Raw genomic sequence first — 22,590 nt, 5'->3', positions numbered from 1 at the left:
TGCATCGTACGTCGAGTCACATGCTCGACGCACTTTCAAATTCTGGAGGGAAAAATGCGAAAGTCGCCGCCATATTGAGCGACATTTGGGCGTTTGTCGAGCAACACAGAAACATGCTCAACGACATGCTGAAGCAACGCCCGCTGTTGCTTTCCGGACCCATGAAAATCCTGTTGAGCAATCCACGCTTGCTGGACTTCTCCGTCAAACGTGCGGAGATTCGGACACGAATCAAGAAACTTCGCGAACGCCTAGGACATAATCGTCCAGAGGCGCGAACGTTACACATTAGGCGTGATCGAATACTCGAAGACTCGTTTAGACAACTCAACAGCCGGAGTATCGAAGAAATTCGAGGCAAAATCAGCATCGTTTTCGTGGGCGAAGAAGGCATGGACGGTGGCGGTTTGATAAAGGAGTGGTTCACCATCTTGGCACGAGAAGTTTTCAATCCAAACATCGCTCTCTTCGAGTTGTCTCACGACAAGGGATGCTATCAGCCGAATCAAAACAGTGTGGTCCATCCGGATTATCTCAGCTATTTTAGATTCGTCGGTAGACTCGTCGGTAAGGCTTTGTTCGACGACATTCTCCTCAACGCATACTTCACGCGTCCGATTTACAAGCACCTTCTCGGTCAGCAGCTCACATACGAAGACATGGAAGGTGTAGATCCAGATTATTACAAGAGCTTGAAATGGATGCTGGAGAACTCTGTGGAGGGTGTCATGGAATACACATTCAGCGACACAACGTCTTATTTTGGTGAAACTCAAGTTCACGATTTGACCGAAAACGGACGAAATATCGCAGTGACAGATGCAAACAAGTTTGAATACGTCAACCTGATAACCGCGCACCGAATGACGAATGCGGTGAAGGACCAACTCGCTGCTCTCGTGAAGGGGTTTGAAGAAGTTGTCCCTAGAGAAACGATTTCCATCCTGAATGCGTCTGAATTGGAACTGCTCATAAGTGGTACCCCGGACATCGACGTCGAGGATTTACGCGCCAATACTGAATACACCGGCTTCACCGTCGGGTCAAAACAAATTCAATGGTTTTGGGACGTCGTGAGGGAAATGAACAAGGAAGACTTGGCGCGCTTATTGATGTTTTGTACCGGTACCTCTAAGGTTCCTTTGGATGGATTCGGTGCTTTGCAAGGCATGCAAGGCCCGCAACGTTTTCAAATCCATCGGCAGCACGCGGATGATTCAAAGTTGCCATCCGCACACACGTGCTTCAATCAACTCGATTTGCACGAATACAGCTCAAAGCAAATCTTACGCGACAGGCTGCTGTACGCGATTGTTGAAGGTTGTGAAGGCTTTGGCTTCATTTAGATTAGCGATTAACATAGAATGTAACAACACTAAACATGGAATTTCAACTCTCTACGCGAGTGGGTCGAACGCGAGGGGCTTTCCTTTCGTCGATTTGGTAGGAGTCGGAACCACACCGAATTTTTGGGGATTCACGCCGAGCGCACGAGCGACATTTTTCTTCTGTCGACGAATAAACTGGTTCTCTCTGCGGTTTGCCTCCATCTGAAGCGGATTGAAACCTGAAGCGCTCGAATCGCTTTCTTCGGAGGCGACATCGACGAGGGGTTCTCCTATGGCTTCTCGAGCCACATCTCTAACGTTGATGCGAGATGACGTTACCGGCGATGCCATCTCCTCAAAATCGCCCAACGTCCCGTCAGAACGAACGCGAAGTGTCCTAGAGTGATGCTTCGGCAGCGACACTTCGTCACCGAGGCTCAAAATACCGCTTACATGTTTCTTGAGAACGTCATACGATGCGGCTCTATCTTTTGGATCCATCGCACAAGTGGCGTCATCGAGCACGCATAAGTCGACTCTATTCACGACTGCTCGACAAACCGCAAAGCGCTGCTGCTCACTTGGACTAAGATTGTCGCCCCAAGGCGCAATCGCGTCCAAGTAATCGATGTGTCTTCCGAGCCCGAGGGCTACCATGGCGTCAGTGAGCAGTTCACGAGTGTCGGTTCCAATATCCGCAGAGGATGTCGGATACAAGCACACATCGAGGAGAGAACCTTTGGGGAAGTAAGGTTTCCTCGATAGCACACACACGCGAGATCGATGAATGACTCGCGCACTACCTGAACCATAGCTCCATAGACCCACAAGTGCTTTCACGAGCATTGTCTTACCGCACCCTGCAGGACCGACGACGGCAAGCGAGTCGCCGCGACACAACACGAAGTCGAGCCCTCGAATGATTTCTTGCCCATCGTATCCGCGCAAACTCAACGAATCCACTTCGACGAGCGACATGTCATCTTCCGGAGTGTCGACACGCACGCTTGCGCCGCCGCTTTCGTTGTCACCCGCGAGCCCACGCACTGTGGATACGTCGAGGGCGTCGTACAAATTGGAAACGTGCCCCGCGTGCAGCTCCGCCGTTCGCAGAGTAGACATGTTCTGTACGAGCACGGCGAGTGCGGCGCGAATGCCGTTAAAAGATGACATCGCGACTTGAATATCCCATGCGTTCACCGAGACTCCTCGTACGAGACGCGGAAGCACGGTCGCCACGGGCAACAAGTTAGCCGCAGCATCGTACACGTCGGACGGGAAACTCGCTCGAGCGTTCAAAACTTCCCGTCTATACACAAACTCTTGCCCCGCTTCCAATGTGGCCATCGCTTCTTCTGCTTCGGTGATCGCCCCGTTCGCAAGTGCGATCGCTTCGCCATCTGTCCTTGCGTGCGCCAGCAGTTCTCGAAGTCGGGCCGTCGCGGTTTCCGCTCGATGCGCCTCCTTCTTCGCCTCATATCCGTCAAAGGTCCGCGCATTCTGCGCAACTTGCCCGATCAACGCGCTCCCAATCAAGACTGGCGCGCTCCAGAACGAGCTTTGAAACAGACACTGCGCGTGATATACCATCGCCACGCACGCCTCGATCCCATCTGCCGCAGCATCGAGCGCCGCGCGCGCAAACGCCGGCGCTCCAACCGCCGCCGAAGCCGCCGCCTCGCGTGCGCTCTCGATCGGCTCATCTTTCGCGCTCGCCAGCGCCTCGTCGGTGAGCATGGCGTTCACTACGTCGCCCCCGAACCGCGTCGCCAGCTCTCGTCGCAACAGTGCCCTGTACGTACGACGCGACAACCGCAACGGTTCCGCCACGAGCGCGAAAGTGCCAAAGGCGCGAGCGATCGCCCAAAACGTCCCCTTCGCGTCACCTCGTGCGATCTCCCCCCACGCTCGCGCGCTGTGTCGCCACGCGCGGTAGCTCGCCATGTGTTGGGCGTACTGCAGCAGACCCAGAGCGATCAGGCGCGACAGCAGCTCGGCGCGGTCGTGCGAAGACGCGGGAAAAGTTGACTCGATTAAATCGCACGTTTTCGGCGACACCACGCGCGGCGCGCACGCGATGAGAGTGCCGGCCGCGCGCGCGCGATCGAGCGTTTTGCGCGCCATCGCGCGAGCGTCCATGACGAACGATGACGACGACGAAACGCGACGGTCAGTGCGAGACGCGCGCGATTGAATCACGTTCAAAACGCATTCGCCGCGAAGGCTTTGCACAGCGAGGCTTGCGAATGAGTGGCAAAAGTCTATGTATGTATTCGATTAGCGCTATCCGCCGCAGTGTACTACGCTCGACGATTAGTCGTCGTCGCCCGCGCTGACGCCCGTGCCCGTGCCCGCCGCGTCGGAGTTCTTTTGGGAAAGCCCGGAGACGATGTCATCAATGCGCAATAGCATCGTGGCGCTCTCGACGGCGGTTTTGATGGATTGCACCTTGACCGCGTACGGATCCCACACACCGAGCTCTTTCATGTCTACGATCGTGCCCTTATCGCCATCAATACCGAACGTTCGCGCTTCTTCGCCCTCGGCGTGTTTGGCGCGAAGTTTGGTGAGAGTGCGAATGACGTTGGCGCCGCAGTTTTGCGCGAGCGTTCGCGGAATGACCTCGAGTGCCGCGCCGATGGCGCGGAACGGCCATTGCTCCACACCCTCGATCTTCGTCGCTTCTTCCGCGATCGCGCGAGAGACAGCCATTTCGACCGCACCGCCACCGGGCAACAGTCGCGGGTCTTGGACGACATTCCTCGCTACGCCCATCGCGTCAATCAAGTTGCGTTCAATTTCATTCAAAATATCCTTGCTCGCGCCGCGAAGGACGACGGTGCACGCCTTGGGCTCTTTGCAGTCGACGACGAAGGTGAAATATTCGTCACCGATTTTCTCGACGTTGAACAAACCAGCACCGGTGCCGATGTCTGATTCACGAAGCTCATCCACGCGAGAAACGACGGTGGCCCCCGCGGCTCGCGCGATGCGATTATTATCGGTCTTGCGGACGCGTCGCAATGCGGTGATGCCCGCCTTGGAAAGGTAGTGGCAAGCCAAATCACTGCATCCCTTTTCGGTGACGACGACATCGGGCTTGAAAGCCGCGATCTTCGCGCACGTCTCTTTGATCCAATCCTCCTCCATCTTCAGCAACACCGCCCAATCTTCTTCCTTGGTGATTTCCACATTGGTTTGGTTCTCGCCCTTTTTGTACTCCAATGGGCAGTCGAGAAGCATGATTCTCGGGTTTTCAATTCGTCGCTTCATTCGTCCAGGCGCGACGACGTCTTTGTTCATCATCACTCCTCGTAGCACCGTGCAGTCATCGATAGAACCACCCGCAATCTTCTCCACCTTGGCGTACTTTTTAATGTCTATGTCGTTCGTGCCGTCGGCGTTTTTGCGAGCCACGCACATGACCGCGTCGAGCGCCAAGTTTGGAATGAGTTCGCCCATGCGCGCGGTAAACTTGGTGCCGACAGAGCTCTTGACGATCTTCATCATCTCATCACGATTCGTGACATCGATGGGAAAACTAATTGAATCAATCACTTTCAATGCGGCGTCCAACGCCTTCATGTACGCCCTCACGATGACTGTCGGGTGAATGTTCTTTTCCAAAAACTGTTGCGACAGATGAAGGATTTCACCAGCCAGAATAATCACCGACGTCGTCCCGTCCCCGGTTTCTTCGTCTTGCGTGCGCGACAGTTCAATCATACTCTTCGCCGCCGGATGCGTGACGTCGATCTCTCTCAAAATCGCATTCCCGTCATTCGTCAACACGATGCCTGCGTTTGAGCAAAACGCGCGCGAGGTCAGTCACCCGTCCAAAACATCCAATCACCATCCGACGCCGATCGCCATCGCGCTCGGACGTTCGACCATCAGCGAGCGCTGATCACGCTCGCGTCAACGCTCGCGTCCTCGTTCAGCCGCGTTCGTGCGTCCCGTCACCGTCGAACCGCGTTCGTTCGTTCGTTCGCTCGCGTTGACTTTTCGCCGCGTTGACTCTGTCGCTCCGCGTTTCATCGATCGCGCGCGCGCCGCGCGCGAGACGCGTGGACTCGCGCGAAGACGCGATATGCGTCGTCGTCGTCGTCGTCGTCGTCGTCGTCGTCGTACCTCCCGAAGCGTCTAAAATCATCTTCAACATCGACCTCGGCCCGAGCGTCGTGCGGATGATGTCGCTCACCGCCTTGGCCGCCGCGATGTTGTTCGCGCGCGCGATCGAACCCGTCTCGCGCTTGGCGTTGGTGTTCATCACCATGATTTGTTGCCCTTGACCGCCCTGTTGCATCATCGCGCGTGGTCGTGCGGGCGCGGACGCGCGATCGAGGTGCGTCGCGGAGTGACGATCTGGCGCGGGCGGCGCGTCCGAACGTCGCGGCGGCGCGAGGAGAGCGATTCGGAAGCGCTACGGAATCGCGCGATGTCCGCACGAGTAGGATGGGAAAATATGATGATACAACTAATGGTGATAGCGTGGACATCGATCGCGTCGACGCGCGCGGGATGATGCGCGCTCGGACGACGCAGATTAGGCGGCGACGACGACGGCGGCGACGTCTCGAAGCATGCCGAGCAAACGCTTGGAAGACTTTGCGCGAGGAGGCGAGCGCGAGGGCGTCGCGCTCGCGCCACCACCGCTCTTTAGCTTTTGTGCGATAAACGCACGAGTCTCTCGCAAGACTTCTTCGTTCGTTTCGCCGTACGCCAACACTTCCATCTCTTTGTCGATGGAGGCGTTGAATTCGGCGATGGCGAGCGCGCGAGCGCGCGATTCTTTTGTCGCCGCGTCAAGGGCGACTTTTAATTCCTGGCGCGTGAAACTCAAGGGCGCGGACGTTTCGTTTGCCTCCGCTGTCGCCAGGGCATCGAAAATCTCCCCGAGACACGCCGTGGCGTCGTCGGACGAAGCCGTCGTCGCTTCGGTTCCCGACAACAGACGCGCTCGCCAACTCATCGCGAGGGCGTCCACGTTAGAATCGATCGCCCCCGTCGTGCCGTTCTCGATCGCCGTCACTTTAGACACGAGCGCATCCATCTCGCTCTCCGTCATTCTTCGTAAAGCACCCGCTAAAGCACCCTCGTGCCGCTTCGCCGCGCCGTGATTTCCCTTCAACTTTTTGCCCTCCGCCACGAGCGCCTTGACTTCGGCGTTCAACTCTTCCATCGTCGCGATTTGCGATTTCGGCAGCGCCAGCAAGGTTTTCGCCATTGTTTTCTTTTCGTGCGCTGTCGTCGCGATATCGATCGTCGTCACGCGCCATCGTCAGTCGCGCGTCTCGTCTGCGTCTCGCGCCCCTCGAGCGCGGTCTCGTCTGCGTCTCTCGAGAGCTCGCACCTAATCGCTTCAGCGCCGACTTATTAATTCGTCCCATGTGTACCAAAGGATCGTCGTCGTACGCCTCTTCCTCGTTCGCCCGCGCGAGATCCGCCGCGCGTTCGCGCCCCAACGACCCATCGTTCGCGCGCCCATTCGACGACGCGGCGGCGGCGGTGCGCGACGACGCCCCCGCGCGCGCGCGCGACGCGAGGGCGCGCGACGCGAGGACGCGGACGGCGTCGCGCATCGTCGCGCGCGCCGCCGGTCGCGCGGTCGTCATCGCGCGCGCGCTGTGTACCGCACACGCGAGGCGCGCGGCGGCGTGCGAACACGCCATCGCGTCGCGAAGTGGCACTTCGCTTTTTTCACTTCGCGGCCGCGGACGACGCGGGCGCCTCGGAGACGATGCGCGTGTTCGACGCGTTGGATTGGATCCAACGCGCGGCCGAAAAACAATACGTCGAATTCTATCGTTACTACGTGTCTAAGAGTCCGCCTGTCGCGACGCGCGCCGTCGCATGGACGACGCGAGCTCCGCTTTGCGCAAGCGAATCGCTTTCGGTGTCACTTCTATGAGTTCATCTGTACCTACGTATCCGATAGCGCTCTCGAGATCTATTACCTTCGGTGGCGTCAATCGAATCGTTTCGTCGTTGCCGCTCGCACGCATATTTGTTAATTTCTTCTCCTTCGTCGGGTTGACCTCGAGATCGTTCTCGCGAGTGTGCTCGCCGATGATCATCCCGGCGTACACTTCAGACGCGGGGCCGACGAAGAGCGTACCGCGAGGCTCGAGCGCGCCGAGCGAGTACGTCGTCGTCACCCCTGATGTCGTGCTAATCAGTTTGCCCTTTTTTGCCTTGCCAATTGCGCCTCGTGAGGGTCCGTACGAGTCGAACGCTCGTTGCATGACTCCATTGCCGCGCGTCGCGTTGATGAACTCTTGTCGAAAGCCTATGAGACCTCGACTCGGCACGTAAAACGTCAAGCGCGTGCGGCCGTCTTCGCCAGCGTTCGTATCCATATCGAGAAGATCTCCTTTTCGCTGTGTCACGGCGTCTATGACGCCACCGCAGTCGTTCGCGTCGCACTCCAGCAACACGCTTTCGAAGGGTTCAGTTCGACGGCCTTCATCATCAATGCCTTGGATGACGCGAGGCGGCGAAACGGAAAGCTCAAAACCTTCTCGTCGTAGTTTTTCAATGATGATGCCAAGATGCAGTTCGCCGCGCCCGCTGACTTGCAGTCCCGGGATCCCGTCCTCATCGGATGAATCGCTGACTCGCAGCGAAACATCGGTGTCCGCCTCGGCGCGGAGTCGCTCTTCAATTTGTCGTTCCGTCAGTTGATTCCCTTCCTTACCGGCCAAACTCGACGTGTTTACACCAAATGTCATACTCAGCGTGGGTGGATCAACGGGCGTCGACGGCAACGGCTCGCGCCTCTCTGGCGAGCAAAGCGTATCCGCCACCGTCGCGTCGCCAAAACCAGCGGCAATCGTCACGATGTCTCCAGCCTTGGCTTCCTTCACGGCGACGCGTTCTAAATTCCTGGATGTAAAAATCTTTTGTACGCGGACTGTTTCGCGAACGACGCCATCCCCAAGCGTGAGAACCTTGAGCGTGTCTCCGATACCGAGCGCGCCATCGAAGACTCGTCCGGTGACGAGCCGCCCGAAGAACGGATCGCGTTCAATCATCGATACCAGCAAGGCGAACGGCTGTTGAGTACAGCCGCGCGGTGCAGGAACGTGATCGAGAACCCCCTGTAATATAGCGTCCACCGACCCGTTCCCTTCGACTATTTGTTTTTGTGCTTCTTCAAGCGACGTGCTCGCGACGCCCGCACGCGCGCTCGCGTAGACGACGGTGAAATCCAACTGCGCATCGTCAGCACCCATCGCCGCGAATAAATCAAAGAGGTCAGACTCCACCGCATCGCACAACGCTCGCGTGACACCATCGCGATCGACCTTGTTCAGCACGACGAGCGGTTTCAGTCCCTTCTGTAACGCTTTACGGACGACGAATTTCGTCTGCGTCATGACGCCTTCGAACGGGTCGACGACTAGAAGCGCGCCGTCCACGAGCTCGAGCGCACGCTCGACTTCACCGCCGAAATCGGCGTGACCTGGGGTATCGACGATATGAAGTGTCGCGTTTTTGTACGACACGGCGGTATACTTGGCGGCTATCGTGATTCCTCGCTCCTTTTCGAGCTGCATGTTGTCCATGGCGCGCTCCTCCACTCTCGCCTCGGACGTCGAGCGAATGAGCTGGTCCAACAAAGTTGTCTTTCCATGGTCGACGTGGGCGATGATTGCCACGTTTCGCGTCGACGATGATGTCGTCGACGCGCGCCGTCTCCACGATCGCGCGTAGACGCAGTCTCGAACCAACGTCTGCGTCGTCGCGTGTCGCGTGAGCACAGTCGCGGCGGCGCTTCGCATCATCTTGCGCACCGCCGTCGCTGTCGACGACATCGGACGGGACCTAGTCGCGACGAAGGAGCGTACGGACGAAACCACGACGCGACGGAGCGATGTGCGACACACGCGCGGCGCTCACGCGACGTCGTCGTCGTGGAATGGCGCTCGGCCTTTCGGGGTCAGAGAGTCTTCACTTTTCGCCACTCGCGATGACGGCGACGACGTGAATCAACACCGACGTCGCGCGACGCGAGCGATGTCGCCACCGCTGGTACCGTTCGTGGTGTGCGGCACGAAGAAAGGTTCGGTGCCGTTCGCGCGCGTGAAGACGAAATACGGCAAGACGCACACGAGAATTGACAACTGCTCGGGCGATGTTTCGCTGCTGTTGTCGACGCTCACGCGCGCGCTCGGATGTGGTGGAAGCGTGTGCGATGATAAGAAATCCGTCGTCATCGCGTTCGACGAATCTTTCGATCGCATCGTGAAAGTACTGAAGTCGTTCGACCCGCGGTGCGTACGCGGCGTGCGCGGTGCCGAGACGAGCGTTCCCGTCTCGAGAGCGAGCGCGAGCGCGCCGACGAGAGAGCCGAGGACAAAGCCGCGACACGGTGCGACGGGGAGTGGGAAAGGTGTGAGTGGTGCTGCGGGGCGTGCCGAACCGATCGTCATAACGAAGCGAGGCGCGCATGAGAGCGCTAAACAGTCCATCGACGGATACCGCTTGCTCTTGAGCAGGTGGCCGTACTGGGACGGCGACGTTTCGAGAATGTACGACATGTATCACAGACATCGAAGGCTTAATGACGATGTGGTGATGTCGTTCGATGCAGACTCGATTCTGCAATCCAGTGCGACGGACACGAACGCGATGAGCGACTTCGACCGCGCGGCGCAATGCGCTTCGACGGAGGATGCGCTTCGGACGCTTGGCATGTTAGCTATGCCAAGCGAGTTTCGTCAATCGCGGCTCGAACGACAGCGCGAGGCCGCGAAGAGGAAAGAAAGCGTCGCACGTGTGTCGAGTGGGCCCAAAACGTCTTCCGCGGTTGTCGACATTGATCCGTTTGCTGAATACTTGCAGCACGATCGTGGGTTTGCGCCGGCGCGCGTTTCGTCAAAGCCCGCCGGCGTAAGTAGTCCACCGCCGTCGATGAGGACGGCGAAGCCCGCGCGAAGACCAACTGGAGGTTCTTACACGAATGCTCGGAAGCACGGTGCTTCGACGTCGGTGTCGAGGCTCGCACGTGTTCCATCGTCCGAGTCCGATGACGACATTGTGCCGGCGCGCAGGCGCCGAGACTTCGACGTTGGTTTCAGGCGCACGGCGAGCGGAAAGTTTACATTTGGCGGAGAGGATCGAACGCAGACGCGCGTCGCATTTGAGCCGCAAGTCCACGTAGCGCAAAGTCGGAATCACGAGGACGACTTTCGCGCTGACATCGAGCGTTGGCCACAACTACAGCCGGAGACAAACGACAACGCAGAAGATGAGCAAATCGCCGAGGCGATACGCTTATCGAAGCTCGAGTTTAAAAAGCAATCGCGCGAGCACAACTCGGCGCGGGCCATGCACATCGAGTGCGATGAGCTCTTCGGCGACATGACGGAGGAAGAAATCGTCGCCCTCGTCGTTCGCATGTCGCAGGAAGAGACGACGAGCGAGGCTGCTTTGCCAATGCCGACAAAGACGGAGTGGGTGAACGCGCGTCTCGGCGAAATATTTTTCCCCGACATCGAGCGCGCGAGACAGGTTGCGGAAATATTCAGAGCGACTGAAACCGACCGAAATGCGACTATCGATTTGCTCATTGGTGCCGGCGCAGCGGAGAGCGACGCTAAAGCGTTTTGGGAATTGTTTGACGCCGTCACGCTGACGGATAACGATAGCCACGTAGATTAGAACGTAGAAAACGATCCCCGCGCACGTACTACTTACGTATCACATAAAAAGCTACGGTGTGCTTCGGCGATGCCTATTTGCTCAGCCACGAGTGTTTCGCTGCGCCTTCGCCATCGAGACGCACCCACGCGAAGGTTTCCTTCTCGTCACCTTCGACTTGTACTTTGTATCTATTCTTCGCGGCATCATAGTCCACCACAGTGGCCTTGACTTTTTGTTTCTTCTTGCGCGACTTAACGACTTTCCCATTCACCATGATTTCCACGCGAAGTCGGCGATGCAAATTCTTTTTCGACGTCTTCGCCGCGTCGAGCGTGCCTCGACACTTGGGATGCCCACACATGCACACGAACGACGTCCCCTTTTCATCGCCAAAGTGCGCAAAGTTGTAATCGTACGTCAGCTCGGTCCCACTCGCGATGTCTTCGGTGGCAAAGATACCGACTCTCGTCTCGTTCGTCGAAGCGTCGACCCACCGCTGCGTTTCGCAGTTTGGGTGACAGCTGCTATTGATAAATCTCGCGATCGAGCCCTTAAACTTGGCGTCGATGACGTAGTTTGCGGATATTTCCATCAAGTAAAAGTTCTCTTCCCCCGACTGCTTGTCGTACCAAAGCCGTTCGGCGCATTCGTGCTCGTCTAAAATCTCACCCGCGTACTCAACGATGAAGGTTCCCGCGCGCACGGGCTCTTGCAAAGTCAATCCCCAACCTCTGTTTTCTGTGCGAATAATCTTCGTCTTTGGCGCCGGTAACTGACTCAACGGGCGATTACTGCACGCGTCCCCACACGGACACGTTCGGCTGTCGCAACTAAATCGCAATTTTCTATTCAAGCACTCTTGCCCGCATCCGTCGCGAATCGTCTCGCTGTCGCCGCGCGACGGCGGCGGATGGCAGTCGCACACCGCGGTTTCAGACTTGTGCAGTTTCACCGGCGGCGGTCTGCTGACGAAAACGCTGCGATGGATGCGCTCAAAAGGAGGTGGTTTTCCGAGCGAAAGCACGCTCAACGTGGGCGTGTATTCCTTGCGTTCGCCGCCGACGAACGTTTTGGACATGCGAGGAAACTCAAACTCGTCGGCGCCGGCGTCTTTGACTTCCTCACGCTCGTCGAATGTATCTTTGGCCGCGTCGCCGCGTCGCGGCTTCTTATTCTTCTCAGACAACGTCCCCGCCGAATCGTGAGTTCTCTTCGCCGGCTCTTCGCGCGGTGCTGGAAGCGGCATGCTCCACCAAAGCGCGCCCGCCGCGACTTCGCTCGTCAAATCGCCTCGCTCTACGTACGCCCGCGCGTTTGTCACAGCCGTCTTGTGCGCCTTGGCCACCCCTTTTTCATCCAACCGTCGCGCTAACCCTTCCGCCCACGCTATCGCAGCCGGCGCGTTCGGTTTCTCGAGCTGGTAATACCCGCCGTAGCCAAAGTACTGAAACGCGCGCGCGCCTGGATGCTTTTCAAAGACCGCCGCCGCGCCCGGCACGCGCGCGCGCGCCGCGTCTCGTCCCACCACGTGCGCGGGCCAAAACCGCTCCCCTTTCCCGTACTGCGCCGACGCGTCGAGAGTCGGTCGTCGTCCCTCGGTCAGTCTTTCGCCTCTACGCGTCGCATCGATTCAGCACCGATTCAACGTCGGTCTCGCCCGTCGTTGATTTTTGAACTCGTGGAAATCACCGTTTTCACTCGCGCGCGGTCGTGCGAGCGCGCGCTGTCGTCGCACCTTGACCCAAACCACTTCGCGTTCGTACTTTGTCGTCGTCATCGTCGTCGATCGACACGCGCGAGGCGTCGCGACGCCGAGTGCGGCCGCATCGCGCGCCCGTCGCCGAACCAGCCGTCTGTCGGTGTCGCGCGAAATTTCAGCGCGGCACGATTTTGTTTGAGGATGACCTAGGGTTTACGATTTCTAACTGTTTACCCATACGACGCCGTCGCCGCGCGCGCCGCGCGCGCGTTCGATCGTCACATCGCGACCGACGCACGATGTCGTCGAGCGGTGCGACGCATCGCGCGCGCGCGCGCCTCGCGCGGGCTATTTCCAAGCTCAGCGCCGCGTCGTCCTCGATCGCGTCGAGCGCGACGACGAGCGCGACGACGCCGTTGTTCCGACCGGCGACGAGCCGGGGGTTCGCCGCGCGCGCGACGATCGACAGGGCGCACGCGTCCGCGTCGTTCGCGTCGAGCGCGATCGATTCGCGGGAAAGAGGTGCGCGAAATTCGTATCGCTCGTTCGCGGGCGCGGACGTCTCGCGCCGGCGCGTCGCGTTGCACGCGAGCGCGTTGATTCGATCGCGAACGTCTCCACGCCTGTAAGATCGACTCGATCGAGCGATCGGCGAACGCCGCGAACGCAGACTGACGGACGCGCGCGCGCATCGCGGACCACGACAGGTTACGCCACGACTGCGGTGAACTCGGGATCGATCGCGCGGGCGGTGAAGACGCCGGCGCACACGATCGACTACGACGTGTCGAATCACACCGTGGCGCGAGCGGGGGACCCGGATAAGCGCGCGTTCACGTACTTCGTCATGACGGGCGGTCGCATGATTTACGCCAGCGCGTTGCGGTTGGCGGTGTTGAAGTTTTTGCTCTCGATGAGCGCGACCGCCGACGTTCTCGCGCTCGCCTCGCTCGAAGTTGACTTGAGCAAGGTTGAGCTCGGGAGCACCGTGACGGTGAAGTGGAGAGGGAAACCGGTGTTCATCCGACGACGCACACCGGCTGAAATCGCGAAAGAGGAATCCGTGGACGTCGCTTCGCTGCGCGATCCGCAAGCCGACTCCGAGCGCGCGCCCAATCAAGAGTGGCTCGTAGCCGTCGGCGTGTGCACGCACCTCGGTTGCGTCCCGATCGCAAACGCGGGTGATTACAACGGTTGGTTTTGCCCGTGCCACGGCAGTCATTACGACGCAAGTGGTCGCATTCGTAAGGGACCGGCGCCGGAGAACCTCGAGATTCCTGAATACAAGTTTTTGGACGGCGACAAAATGCTCATCGGTTAGATTTGCGGCGCGCGCCGCAGAGCCGAATTCGTCGCCTCACATTAGCTTTATAATTACCTAGTCGCTGTCAAAGAATCTGAACAATCTATGTCTCTAATAACAATCACGTCTACGCCCGCGCGACGCGATCGCGTCGTCAAATAACCGTCTTCGTCCCAGCCTTGCGTTGCGCCGCGCGACGCTTCGGCTTCTTTTTCGTCTCCGCGGCCAAAGGTTCCGGCGTTCCCTCGCGCGCTTTCAATCGCCCCGTGCTCGCGCGCCACTTCATCCCGTCCTTCGAGCCGTAAATCCACTCCCAATGCGGCACGACGATCGCAACCGTTCCGCACACTCCCCCAAAGTATATGCGTTTCAAGAGGTCGTAATCACTCGCGAACCAGCCGCACGCGAACGCGACGATCGCCGATGTCGACAGCGCCACGAGCGCCAGGCGCTCGCTCAGTCGTTGCGCGCGGTAGTGCATCCCGCGATGCGATGCGCCGTTCGACGTCATCACGCGTCGCGCACTGACGCACGAGGTGGGACGGGTGCGGCCGCGAAGGTCCCGTCCCACGGGTGCGGCCGCACAAGGCGTCGTCGTCGTCGTCGTCGTCGTCGAGGCCCGCGACGCGCGAGCGCTGAGAGTACATCGCGATCATGTCGACCTCGTACGCGCACGGCGCCACGGTGACGAAAGGGACGACGGCGAGCGGTGAAAGCTTTCGCGGTGAAATCTTCGCGTACGACGATGGCGCAAAGTTGCTCGTCGTGCGCACGCCCGGTGAGATATCGAACTCGTACGATTTGAAGTTCGTCAACGTCGCGGGCGCGAAAGACATCGAGATCGACGCGTCGACGGCGAAGGATCCCGAGGCGTTGCCAACCGTGGACGATCCTCGACGCGAGCGCCGCTTCGAGGCGGCGTGCCGAGCGGCGAAAACCGCGGGCGACAACATCGGCGAAAACGTCAGCGCTTTGGCGCAGGACGTGTTTGACGCTTTAGCTCGAACGTTGCCGTGCAAGTGGAATAAGGACGTCATCGTCGTCATGGATGAGGTCGACGTCGTCGGACCCAAGTACGACGCGGCGAGCGGGTCGGGACAGACGCCGGGAGCGCTGGAGCGAGTGCAAAAGGTGCTCGAACTCGAGCGCGCCAAGCTCGGGCTTTGATCCTGAGATCCGTGTAATACTTTACAGAGTTTGTTAGGCTACGTGCAGGATTATTGACCTATGCGCGTCGCAAGCTCGACGCCCTGAAAGCGGCGGTGCAAACACCGCTCAGCAGACGGCGACAAGTTGGGTGAATCGCTGTTCATTCTGAATCTTTAATTCTTCGAGCGCGATCGTTCATTTGCGATCCCCGTGTGGTTCACACATCTCGCGCGTTTCCGCGGCCTCTCAATGTTTCCTCGGTCGCGTTACGATCATCGTCGGCGTAAGTCGGCGACTCGGTCGGGAGCGATCCACGTCGTCGGACTCTTGTCCGCGATCGCCTTGCTCCGGCGCTTGAGCTCGGCGCACAGAGGGTGCTCGCTCGCGGGTCGGTACTTTTCCGCATCCTTGCCCGCGGCGAGCGCGTGCTTGCCGGGGACGACGTGCTGCCACCAAAATTCGCTGCAGCATTCGTACAGTAGATTCCAATAATCGTGATCGCGCTCGACGCGGTAAATTGCGACACCACCGTTGACGGTGTACGAAACTAAATCGCACCACGGACGATCGAAAACAGCCATCAATCCTTGCACTTGAGGGACGTAGTACCACGGCACCTTGGCGTACGGCGACGCCGTCGTCGGCGAGCCTTTGTTGAAAGGACACTTTATTTCGAGCACGCCGCCGATTTCACCGTCCACGTCCGCGGCGTTCGTGCCGATCAACCCGTCGGGGGAAGCCCCGATCCACAGTTCGGCGTCGTCGGCGCTCAAAACGTTGAATAAAAGATGCGAAACTTTTCTCCCGGCGAAGGCTTCGTACACGCGCACGGCTTCGTCCTCCTTGGACGATCCCCACTCGGTGGCCTCGTTCCCGGCGAATCCCTCGCGAAGTCCTAGCTTTTCTTCCCAAAGCTCGTTACGACCTTCGCGCCAAAATCCAATCGCGTTCCCGAACGCCGATGCCGTCAACCTGGACGCGCGAAGCTGAAACCACGCGTTGGTGCCTTGTTCTTGCGACGCGTCGTCGTCGCCGTTCGCTTTGTTTCGCATCACGGCTTCAACCTCTCGTTGACGAATGTGACCTTGTTCCAGCGCGTGTTTCCAAGCGTCGCCCTCGATGATGCTCTGCTTGCCCGCCGGCTTCGTCGTCGGCGTCTCCGTCGGCGTCTTCGTCGGCGTCTCCGTCGTCCCGTTCAACAAATCTCTCGCCGCGTGCAGCGCGCGTTCGCGTTGCCGCGCGTTTAACCCCTCGTACTTGGCGAACGCGCTCGCGCACTCCTCGTCCCACTTCGCCCGTCGCGCATCGTCCACCGCACCGATCTCTTCCCCCATCGTCACTAATTCGTTCCTCGCAAACTCACTAAACGTCGACGTCTTCCCTCGCACGTCCACGCACCCGCTCGCGAGTTCGAATCGCAACGCCTTCAACGCGCGTTCGACGCGAGGCGACGCGATCGCGTCATCGCCCGAACGCGTCGAACTCGCTCGCGCGTCATCCATCACCGACCGCGTCGTCGTCGTCGCGTCGATCGACGCTCGCCACCCCCGTCGCGCGCGCGCGCGCGCGTCGCGACACATTCGTCGCGACGCCTCGCGCATCGTCGTCGTCGTCGTCGTCGTCGTCGTCGTCGTTCGATGCGCGCGCGCGCTGCAAGACGGTGCGAGCGCGCGCGTCGCCCCTCTCGCGCGCATGCGCCGTCGCCGATTCGCGTCGCCGATCGACGCGCGCCGATCGATGCCGCGCCGAACGAACGAACGAACGAACGAACGAACGAACGAACGAACGAACGACATCGCGTCGCGTCGTCGCACCGCGTCACATTGCGATGTCGCGAGACGCGGTCGACGGCGTCGCGACGCCCGTGCGCTTCGCCTCGCTCACGGACGCCACCGAGCGCGACCTGCGCGCGCTCAACGCCGTCCTGTTCCCGGTGCGATACGGCGATGCGTTTTACGACGATTGCAGACGCGCGGGGGGGTGCACGCAGCTCGCGTACGCGATGGACGAGCGCGGATCCGGATCCGCGACGACGACGACGATGACGCTCGCGGGCGCGATCGCGTGTCGGTTGGAGATGAACGCCGCGAGCGACGGGGCGAAGTTGTACATCATGACGCTCGGCGTCTACGCGGGACGGAGGGACGGGAAGATTGGGTCGAGGCTTTTGACGCACGCGCTGAATGTGGCGTCTCGAGACGCGTTCGTGAAGGAGGCGTACTTGCACGTGCAAACGAATAATTTTCAAGCGTTCGAGTTTTACGAGCGGTTCGGGTTCGAAAAGGGCGAGGTGGTGAAGAATTATTACAAGCGCATCGAACCGCCAGACGCGGTGATTTTGAGACGCGATTTAGGGGCGAGTTGGACGGAACGAGAGTTGGAGGGGGTGACGTTCGATGAGGACGCGGCGTAGCGTAGGGTAGCGTAGAGGTGAAGAGCGACGATGTTTGCGTTGATCGATCGATGTGATTGTGATTGTGATTGATTTACATTTCGTTTGCGACGCTAAGCCATCGCGTATAAATATTTCGCAAAGAATTCGTCGCGCCGTCGAACCCGAAGTCAATCACGAAGACGCTTCCCAATCGAGCGCTTGGCGATAGACTTCGTCGTACGTCGAGACAAAGTGTGCGTCCAAACCTTCACGAATGTCTTCGGAAAGCTCGTCGTAATCCTTCTTGTTTCCTTCGGGGAAAATGATGGTTTTCACCCCGCTTCGACGCGCGGCGATCGTCTTCTCCTTGACGCCGCCGATCGGTAACACCCTACCGGTGAGCGTGAGCTCGCCCGTCATGGCTAAATTAGGCTTTACCGGTTTGTTCATGGCGAGCGATAACAGGCTCGTCGTGATCGTGATTCCCGCCGACGGTCCATCTTTCGGCGTCGCCCCGGCGGGGACGTGAACGTGAAGCGACGTGTCGGCGAGATACTTGTTGCCGGGATCCTTCAATTCCAAAAACCCTCGCGTGAACGTGTGCGCAATCGTGCTCGATTCCTTCATGACGTCGCCGAGTTGACCGGTCGTCTTTAACGCGCCCTTGCCGTCGCCGGAATCGATAGCCGTGCACTCGATGTAAAGCGTGGATCCGCCCATCGCCGTCCAAGCCAAGCCGGTGACGACTCCGGGCGGGGTGACGTCGTAGATTCGGTCGGTCGCGAACGGTGGTTGACCGACGTAATCGACCAAGTCATCGACATCGACGACGATAGAGTCGAGCTTTTCGTCCGCACTCTTCGCCCGAGCCACCTTGAGGGCAATCTTGCGATAGACCTTTTCGAGATGCTTTTGCAAGTTCCGCACGCCGGCTTCGCGGCAGTAGTCGCCGATGAGTTTCCCCATCGCCGCGTCGGTGATGCTCGCGTCGACGTCGGACAGCCCACTCTTTTCTCGCGCCGCTTTCTCCAAATACGTTCGAGCGATTTGCACTTTTTCGTCGGTGATGTATCCAGACAACCGCACGACTTCCATGCGATCGAGCAAAGGCCCGGGAATCGTGTCGAGCACGTTGGCGGTGCACACGAATAAAACCTTGCTCAAGTCGACGGGGACGTCGAGGTAGTGATCAAGAAACGTGCCGTTTTGCTCGGGATCGAGTAGTTCGAGCAGCGCGCTCGCGGGATCGCCCTGATAACCGCGTCCGAGCTTGTCGATTTCGTCAATCAAAACCACTGGATTGCACACACCCGTGGATTTCAAGCACTGAATCAGCTTGCCCGGCATCGCGCCAACGTACGTCCGTCGATGGCCCTTGATCTCCGCCACGTCGCTCATACCGCCGACGGAAAAGCGATAGAATTTACGCCCGAGCGCCTTGGCGATCGATTGCCCGATGGATGTCTTCCCCACCCCAGGCGGACCGACCATGGTGATGATTTTTCCTTGCGTCGTCCCCAAAAGTTGCCCGACGGCGATGAATTCCAAGATGCGATCTTTGACGTCCTCCAGGCCGTAATGATCGCTATCTAACACTTCTTGTGCGTGAGATATGTCCAATTTTTCGTCGCCGCACACGCCCCACGGCAGTGACGTGAGCCACTCGAGATAGTTGCGAGTGACGTTGAATTCGCTCGACGACGGTTCGAGGCCGCCGAGCTTTTGAAGCTCTTCATCGATAACCTTGGCGGTGTCTTCCGGCACGCTCGCGCGCTTGGGCTCGAAACGTTTCGTAAACTTTTCGATGAGCGCGGTTTTGTCGTCACGCTCCATACCGAGCTCTTTCTTGATCGATTTCAACTGCTCCATCAAAAAGTAACGCCTCTGGTCGCCTGAAATTTTCTCCTCAACTTTTTTCCCGATGTCGGCTTGGAGCTTGCCGATTTCCACCTCCTTCTTCAACAACTCGAGCGTCGCGTCGAGGCGTTCTTTCACCGATAATAGCTCCAACACGTGTTGCAACTGCGCGTCGTCGGCACTGCACATCGACGCCCCCAAATCCGCGAGCTTTGGCGGATCTTGAAAGTCGTTGAAATTTTGAGCGAAATACTGCAGGGTCTCCTTGTGCAAAGGATTCGTCTTGAGCAAATCTTTGATCGTCGCCACCACCTCATTCGTCGTGGCTTTAATGATGTCATCGTTGGCGTCGAATTTCTCATCCTTGAGGTGTTCCACCTTGACCACCATCGGATCCCGCTTCATCGTCCCGAGCTTTCGCAAACGCCGGTGGCCGAGGAGCAACAGCGTCGCCGATTCTTCACCCGTGGTCGAATCCGTCGGCAGGCGCACGATGTTATGCACCTGCGCAAACGTACCTATGTCGTGCATGTGATCCGCGGGATCAACCTCGTCTTCGTCTACCATTTCCTCGCCGTCTAAACCCACCGACGTCGTCGTGCGCTTCATCGCCGAGAGCGCGTCGAAGACGTCTTCGCCCTCCCCCTTGGACGCCGACGACGCGGCGTCCGTTCGCTGCAAGAACGCCCCCACGTACGCTTGACCACGATTTCGCATGTCCTCAAGCTCGGCTATGAGCTTTTCGTCCGTCACTTTGACCGGCATGATGATCCCCGGCATGAGCGGCCGCCTCGGCAAAGGCACCGCGAGCACTTGCGGGTGCGAACTCGGGTGCGACGCGCTCACCATGATCCCCCCCGACGACGCCGAATCACCGAACGCGCTCGACGACGACGACGACGACGATCCCGTCGATCCCGTCGACCCATCGCCGTCGACGCTCGACACGAACGCATTCCTCGTCCGTCTCGTCCTCGTCCCGAACGCGTCCGCGTCGCCCCTCCCCGCCCCGAGCGCGTCCAACAGCGCCCTCGGCGCGGACGTCGTTCGCGCTCTCGCCCCTCGCACCGCGCGCGCGACGTGTGCGCCTTTACATCGCGCCGCGTGTCGTTCGAGTCTCCGCGCGATCGCTCGCGTCGCGTACATGTTCACGACGAACGCGACGAATGCGATGACGAATGCGATGCGATGCGACGCGATGCGACGCGACGCGCTCGGTCGCGATGTATCGCGCGCCGCTCGCGATTCGCGTTCGGCGCGCCGAGATCGCGGTCCGATCGATTCCCGTCGCGCGCGCTCGTCGCGTGCGCGCGTCGACGCGCGACACCGAGTGACGACGCGGCCGCGCCGATCGACGTCGTCGGTCGGTGACGCGCGTCGACGCGGACGTTCGCACTCGCGCGCGCGTCACCGACCGACCGACGCGACGCGCGCGCGCGGCGGCGTCATGACGACGCCCGCGCGCGCGCGTCGCGAGCGCGCGTCGACGCCGCGCCTGGACGTCCTGCGCGTGTCCCAAGTCGACGCCGGTCGTTTGGACGGCGAACTCGCGAACGTCCTGAATGCACAGCTCGAACGCGTGATGGAGGCGACGTCGGCGTGCGGAAGAGCGACGACGACGACGACGACGACGACGACGCGCGCGAGCAAGGCGAACGAGATGCGGCTGCTGTTAGATTGCGCGATGTTCGCGTGCACGACGGGGGTGAACAGACCGACGCCGGGAATGGAGCTCATGAATTTGCGCCTGAGAGACGAGCGCGGCGACCATGGCGCGGCGACGACGACGATGAAGACCGGAGTCGAGGGACCGGGGCTGTCCATCGCGCAACGAATCGCGTATGGACTCGCGACGTGCGTCGTCGGCTACGGGTGGGGATTGTGGCAAAGGAAGATGTTGCGCGAGCGATACGACGAAGACGACGAAGACGACGAGGGCGGCGGCGGTTGGAAGTATCGGGCGTGGAAGCTGTCGCAAACGGTCGAAAATTGCTACACGATGGCGAATTTCGTCAACTTTTGCGTGTTTCTACGCAACGGTCGTTACCCAACGCTCTTGGAGCGCGCGCTGCGCGCGCGATTAGTGTATCAGCGACCGACGATGGCTCGCGTCGTCGATTTCGAGTACTTGAACCAACAGTTGGCGTGGCGAGAGCTTTCCGAGCTCGTGCTCTTCACGCTCCCATATTTGTACTCGACGCGCGTGCGGTCGACGCTCGGTGCGCTGACATCACGCGTGGGTAGAGGTGAAGCCTCGCCGCCGACGAACGTCGCGGACGCGCCGCAAAGGAACAGAGTCGCCGTGCAGGCGTACCGGTGCGTCGCGTGTGGGTGCCGAGAGCCGATTCATCCGTTCGTCGCCGAGCCGTGCGGTCATCCGTACTGTTATTACTGTCTTCGCGCTCGATTGGTCGAGCAACCGACTAGTTGTGCGTGCGTCAAGTGCGGTAAACGCGTCGCGGAGATGCGGCGGCTCGCGACGACGACGTCCTAGCAAGTTTTAGAAATACAGTAGTGCGTGAAAATGAACGATCGCTCGCTAGAATTTTAGGTTTAGGGGATATCGTCGCGTAAATTTCGTCCCTAAACCGTCGGGTAATAATTCTCGTCGCGGCGCGGTGGCGGGGACGGACGCGTTGGAGGCACCGTGTACACGCACGTCGGAGGCGTCTCGAGATGGCAACGAAGAAATTTGTGTGAGAAGGCTTGCGGCATAAATGATCATTCGCAGGCTTTCCACCCAAATCGACTGTGTGTCACGCAAGATGAGTGCTTGGGGTTCCATTATTTTCACAGAGGACAAACTACGACTGGTCGTTTGTCGCCCAACACGAACACTGAAGACGGAACTTTGACGCAAGAGTCCGGCGACGTCCGGCGCGTCGAGGGGGAAGTCTGCGGTGCCGTGCTGGACGATGAGTGATGGCCGTAGGGTGTCGTGAAGGTGCACAGGAAGGATGCGAATGCTAGTGACTTTTCGGGTTTAGTACGACCCAGAGAACCTAGGGTTAGGTGTAATAAATGACTTAGCTAGTCGGTCGGTTACGGCACTTCTCCCGAAGCGCCTCCCTCCCTCATGCGTAGGGTTTAGGGTTTGGGTTTAGGGTTTAGGGTTTAGGGTTTAGGGTTTAGGGTTTAGGGTTTAGGGTTTAGGGTTTAGGGTTTAGGGTTTAGGGTTTAGGGTTTAGGGTTTAGGGTTTAGGGTTTAGGGTTTAGGGTTTAGGGTTTAGGG

At 59.2% G+C, this 22,590-nt stretch overlaps 14 protein-coding genes across 14 annotated transcripts; 6 read left to right on the top strand and 8 right to left on the bottom strand.

Moving 5' to 3' along the window:
- Positions 1-125: 125 nt before the first annotated feature.
- OSTLU_52147 (predicted protein) lies at positions 126-1,393 on the top strand (the record flags this gene model as incomplete). The annotated part of the gene is made up of 1 exon (XM_001422841.1): positions 126-1,393. One exon carries the CDS (start codon positions 126-128, stop codon positions 1,344-1,346), a length of 1,221 nt encoding a protein of 406 aa, XP_001422878.1. The 3' UTR covers positions 1,347-1,393.
- A 4-nt stretch (positions 1,394-1,397) lies between these two features.
- OSTLU_29639 (ABC(ATP-binding) family transporter) lies at positions 1,398-3,452 on the bottom strand (the record flags this gene model as incomplete). Its single annotated transcript, XM_001422750.1, has 1 exon — positions 1,398-3,452. One exon carries the CDS (start codon positions 3,450-3,452, stop codon positions 1,398-1,400), a length of 2,055 nt encoding a protein of 684 aa, XP_001422787.1.
- Positions 3,453-3,641: 189 nt separating this feature from the next.
- OSTLU_25908 (predicted protein) lies at positions 3,642-5,670 on the bottom strand (the record flags this gene model as incomplete). Its single annotated transcript, XM_001422749.1, has 2 exons — positions 5,460-5,670; positions 3,642-5,125 (listed from the first exon to the last, which is right to left on the bottom strand). The coding sequence occupies exons 1-2, from the start codon at positions 5,635-5,637 to the stop codon at positions 3,642-3,644; spliced, it is 1,662 nt and encodes a 553-aa protein (XP_001422786.1). The 5' UTR covers positions 5,638-5,670.
- A 204-nt stretch (positions 5,671-5,874) lies between these two features.
- Positions 5,875-6,718, bottom strand: OSTLU_29637 (predicted protein; the record flags this gene model as incomplete). The annotated part of the gene is made up of 2 exons (XM_001422748.1): positions 5,875-6,572; positions 6,682-6,718. The coding sequence occupies 2 exons, from the start codon at positions 6,716-6,718 to the stop codon at positions 5,875-5,877; spliced, it is 735 nt and encodes a 244-aa protein (XP_001422785.1).
- Positions 6,719-7,147: 429 nt separating this feature from the next.
- OSTLU_36776 (predicted protein) lies at positions 7,148-9,112 on the bottom strand (the record flags this gene model as incomplete). The annotated part of the gene is made up of 1 exon (XM_001422747.1): positions 7,148-9,112. One exon carries the CDS (start codon positions 9,110-9,112, stop codon positions 7,148-7,150), a length of 1,965 nt encoding a protein of 654 aa, XP_001422784.1.
- A 748-nt stretch (positions 9,113-9,860) lies between these two features.
- On the top strand, positions 9,861-10,994 carry OSTLU_29635 (predicted protein; the record flags this gene model as incomplete). Its single annotated transcript, XM_001422840.1, has 1 exon — positions 9,861-10,994. The coding sequence occupies one exon, from the start codon at positions 9,861-9,863 to the stop codon at positions 10,992-10,994; it is 1,134 nt and encodes a 377-aa protein (XP_001422877.1).
- Positions 10,995-11,067: 73 nt separating this feature from the next.
- On the bottom strand, positions 11,068-12,753 carry SDG3506b (predicted protein; the record flags this gene model as incomplete). The annotated part of the gene is made up of 2 exons (XM_001422746.1): positions 11,068-12,537; positions 12,712-12,753. The coding sequence occupies 2 exons, from the start codon at positions 12,751-12,753 to the stop codon at positions 11,068-11,070; spliced, it is 1,512 nt and encodes a 503-aa protein (XP_001422783.1).
- A 670-nt stretch (positions 12,754-13,423) lies between these two features.
- Positions 13,424-13,996, top strand: OSTLU_36665 (predicted protein; the record flags this gene model as incomplete). The annotated part of the gene is made up of 1 exon (XM_001422839.1): positions 13,424-13,996. A coding segment is annotated over one exon (573 nt), but the record flags the coding sequence as incomplete, so codon positions are not given.
- A 136-nt stretch (positions 13,997-14,132) lies between these two features.
- On the bottom strand, positions 14,133-14,459 carry OSTLU_29632 (predicted protein; the record flags this gene model as incomplete). Its single annotated transcript, XM_001422745.1, has 1 exon — positions 14,133-14,459. One exon carries the CDS (start codon positions 14,457-14,459, stop codon positions 14,133-14,135), a length of 327 nt encoding a protein of 108 aa, XP_001422782.1.
- A 173-nt stretch (positions 14,460-14,632) lies between these two features.
- OSTLU_94131 (predicted protein) lies at positions 14,633-15,145 on the top strand (the record flags this gene model as incomplete). Its single annotated transcript, XM_001422838.1, has 1 exon — positions 14,633-15,145. The coding sequence occupies one exon, from the start codon at positions 14,633-14,635 to the stop codon at positions 15,143-15,145; it is 513 nt and encodes a 170-aa protein (XP_001422875.1).
- A 410-nt stretch (positions 15,146-15,555) lies between these two features.
- On the bottom strand, positions 15,556-16,122 carry OSTLU_6183 (predicted protein; the record flags this gene model as incomplete). The annotated part of the gene is made up of 1 exon (XM_001422744.1): positions 15,556-16,122. A coding segment is annotated over one exon (567 nt), but the record flags the coding sequence as incomplete, so codon positions are not given.
- Positions 16,123-16,955: 833 nt separating this feature from the next.
- Positions 16,956-17,540, top strand: OSTLU_36663 (predicted protein; the record flags this gene model as incomplete). Its single annotated transcript, XM_001422837.1, has 1 exon — positions 16,956-17,540. The coding sequence occupies one exon, from the start codon at positions 16,956-16,958 to the stop codon at positions 17,538-17,540; it is 585 nt and encodes a 194-aa protein (XP_001422874.1).
- A 153-nt stretch (positions 17,541-17,693) lies between these two features.
- On the bottom strand, positions 17,694-20,504 carry OSTLU_52138 (predicted protein; the record flags this gene model as incomplete). Its single annotated transcript, XM_001422743.1, has 1 exon — positions 17,694-20,504. The coding sequence occupies one exon, from the start codon at positions 20,502-20,504 to the stop codon at positions 17,694-17,696; it is 2,811 nt and encodes a 936-aa protein (XP_001422780.1).
- A 436-nt stretch (positions 20,505-20,940) lies between these two features.
- OSTLU_36679 (predicted protein) lies at positions 20,941-21,852 on the top strand (the record flags this gene model as incomplete). Its single annotated transcript, XM_001422836.1, has 2 exons — positions 20,941-21,598; positions 21,656-21,852. 2 exons carry the CDS (start codon positions 20,941-20,943, stop codon positions 21,850-21,852), a joined length of 855 nt encoding a protein of 284 aa, XP_001422873.1.
- Positions 21,853-22,590: the final 738 nt, after the last annotated feature.

Source organism: Ostreococcus lucimarinus, chromosome 21 (assembly GCF_000092065.1).
Source record: "Ostreococcus lucimarinus CCE9901 chromosome 21, complete sequence".
NCBI lineage: Eukaryota > Viridiplantae > Chlorophyta > Mamiellophyceae > Mamiellales > Bathycoccaceae > Ostreococcus > Ostreococcus sp. 'lucimarinus'.
Note: the sequence above shows the minus strand (reverse complement) of the source record. Positions and strands in the feature narration are given on the sequence as shown.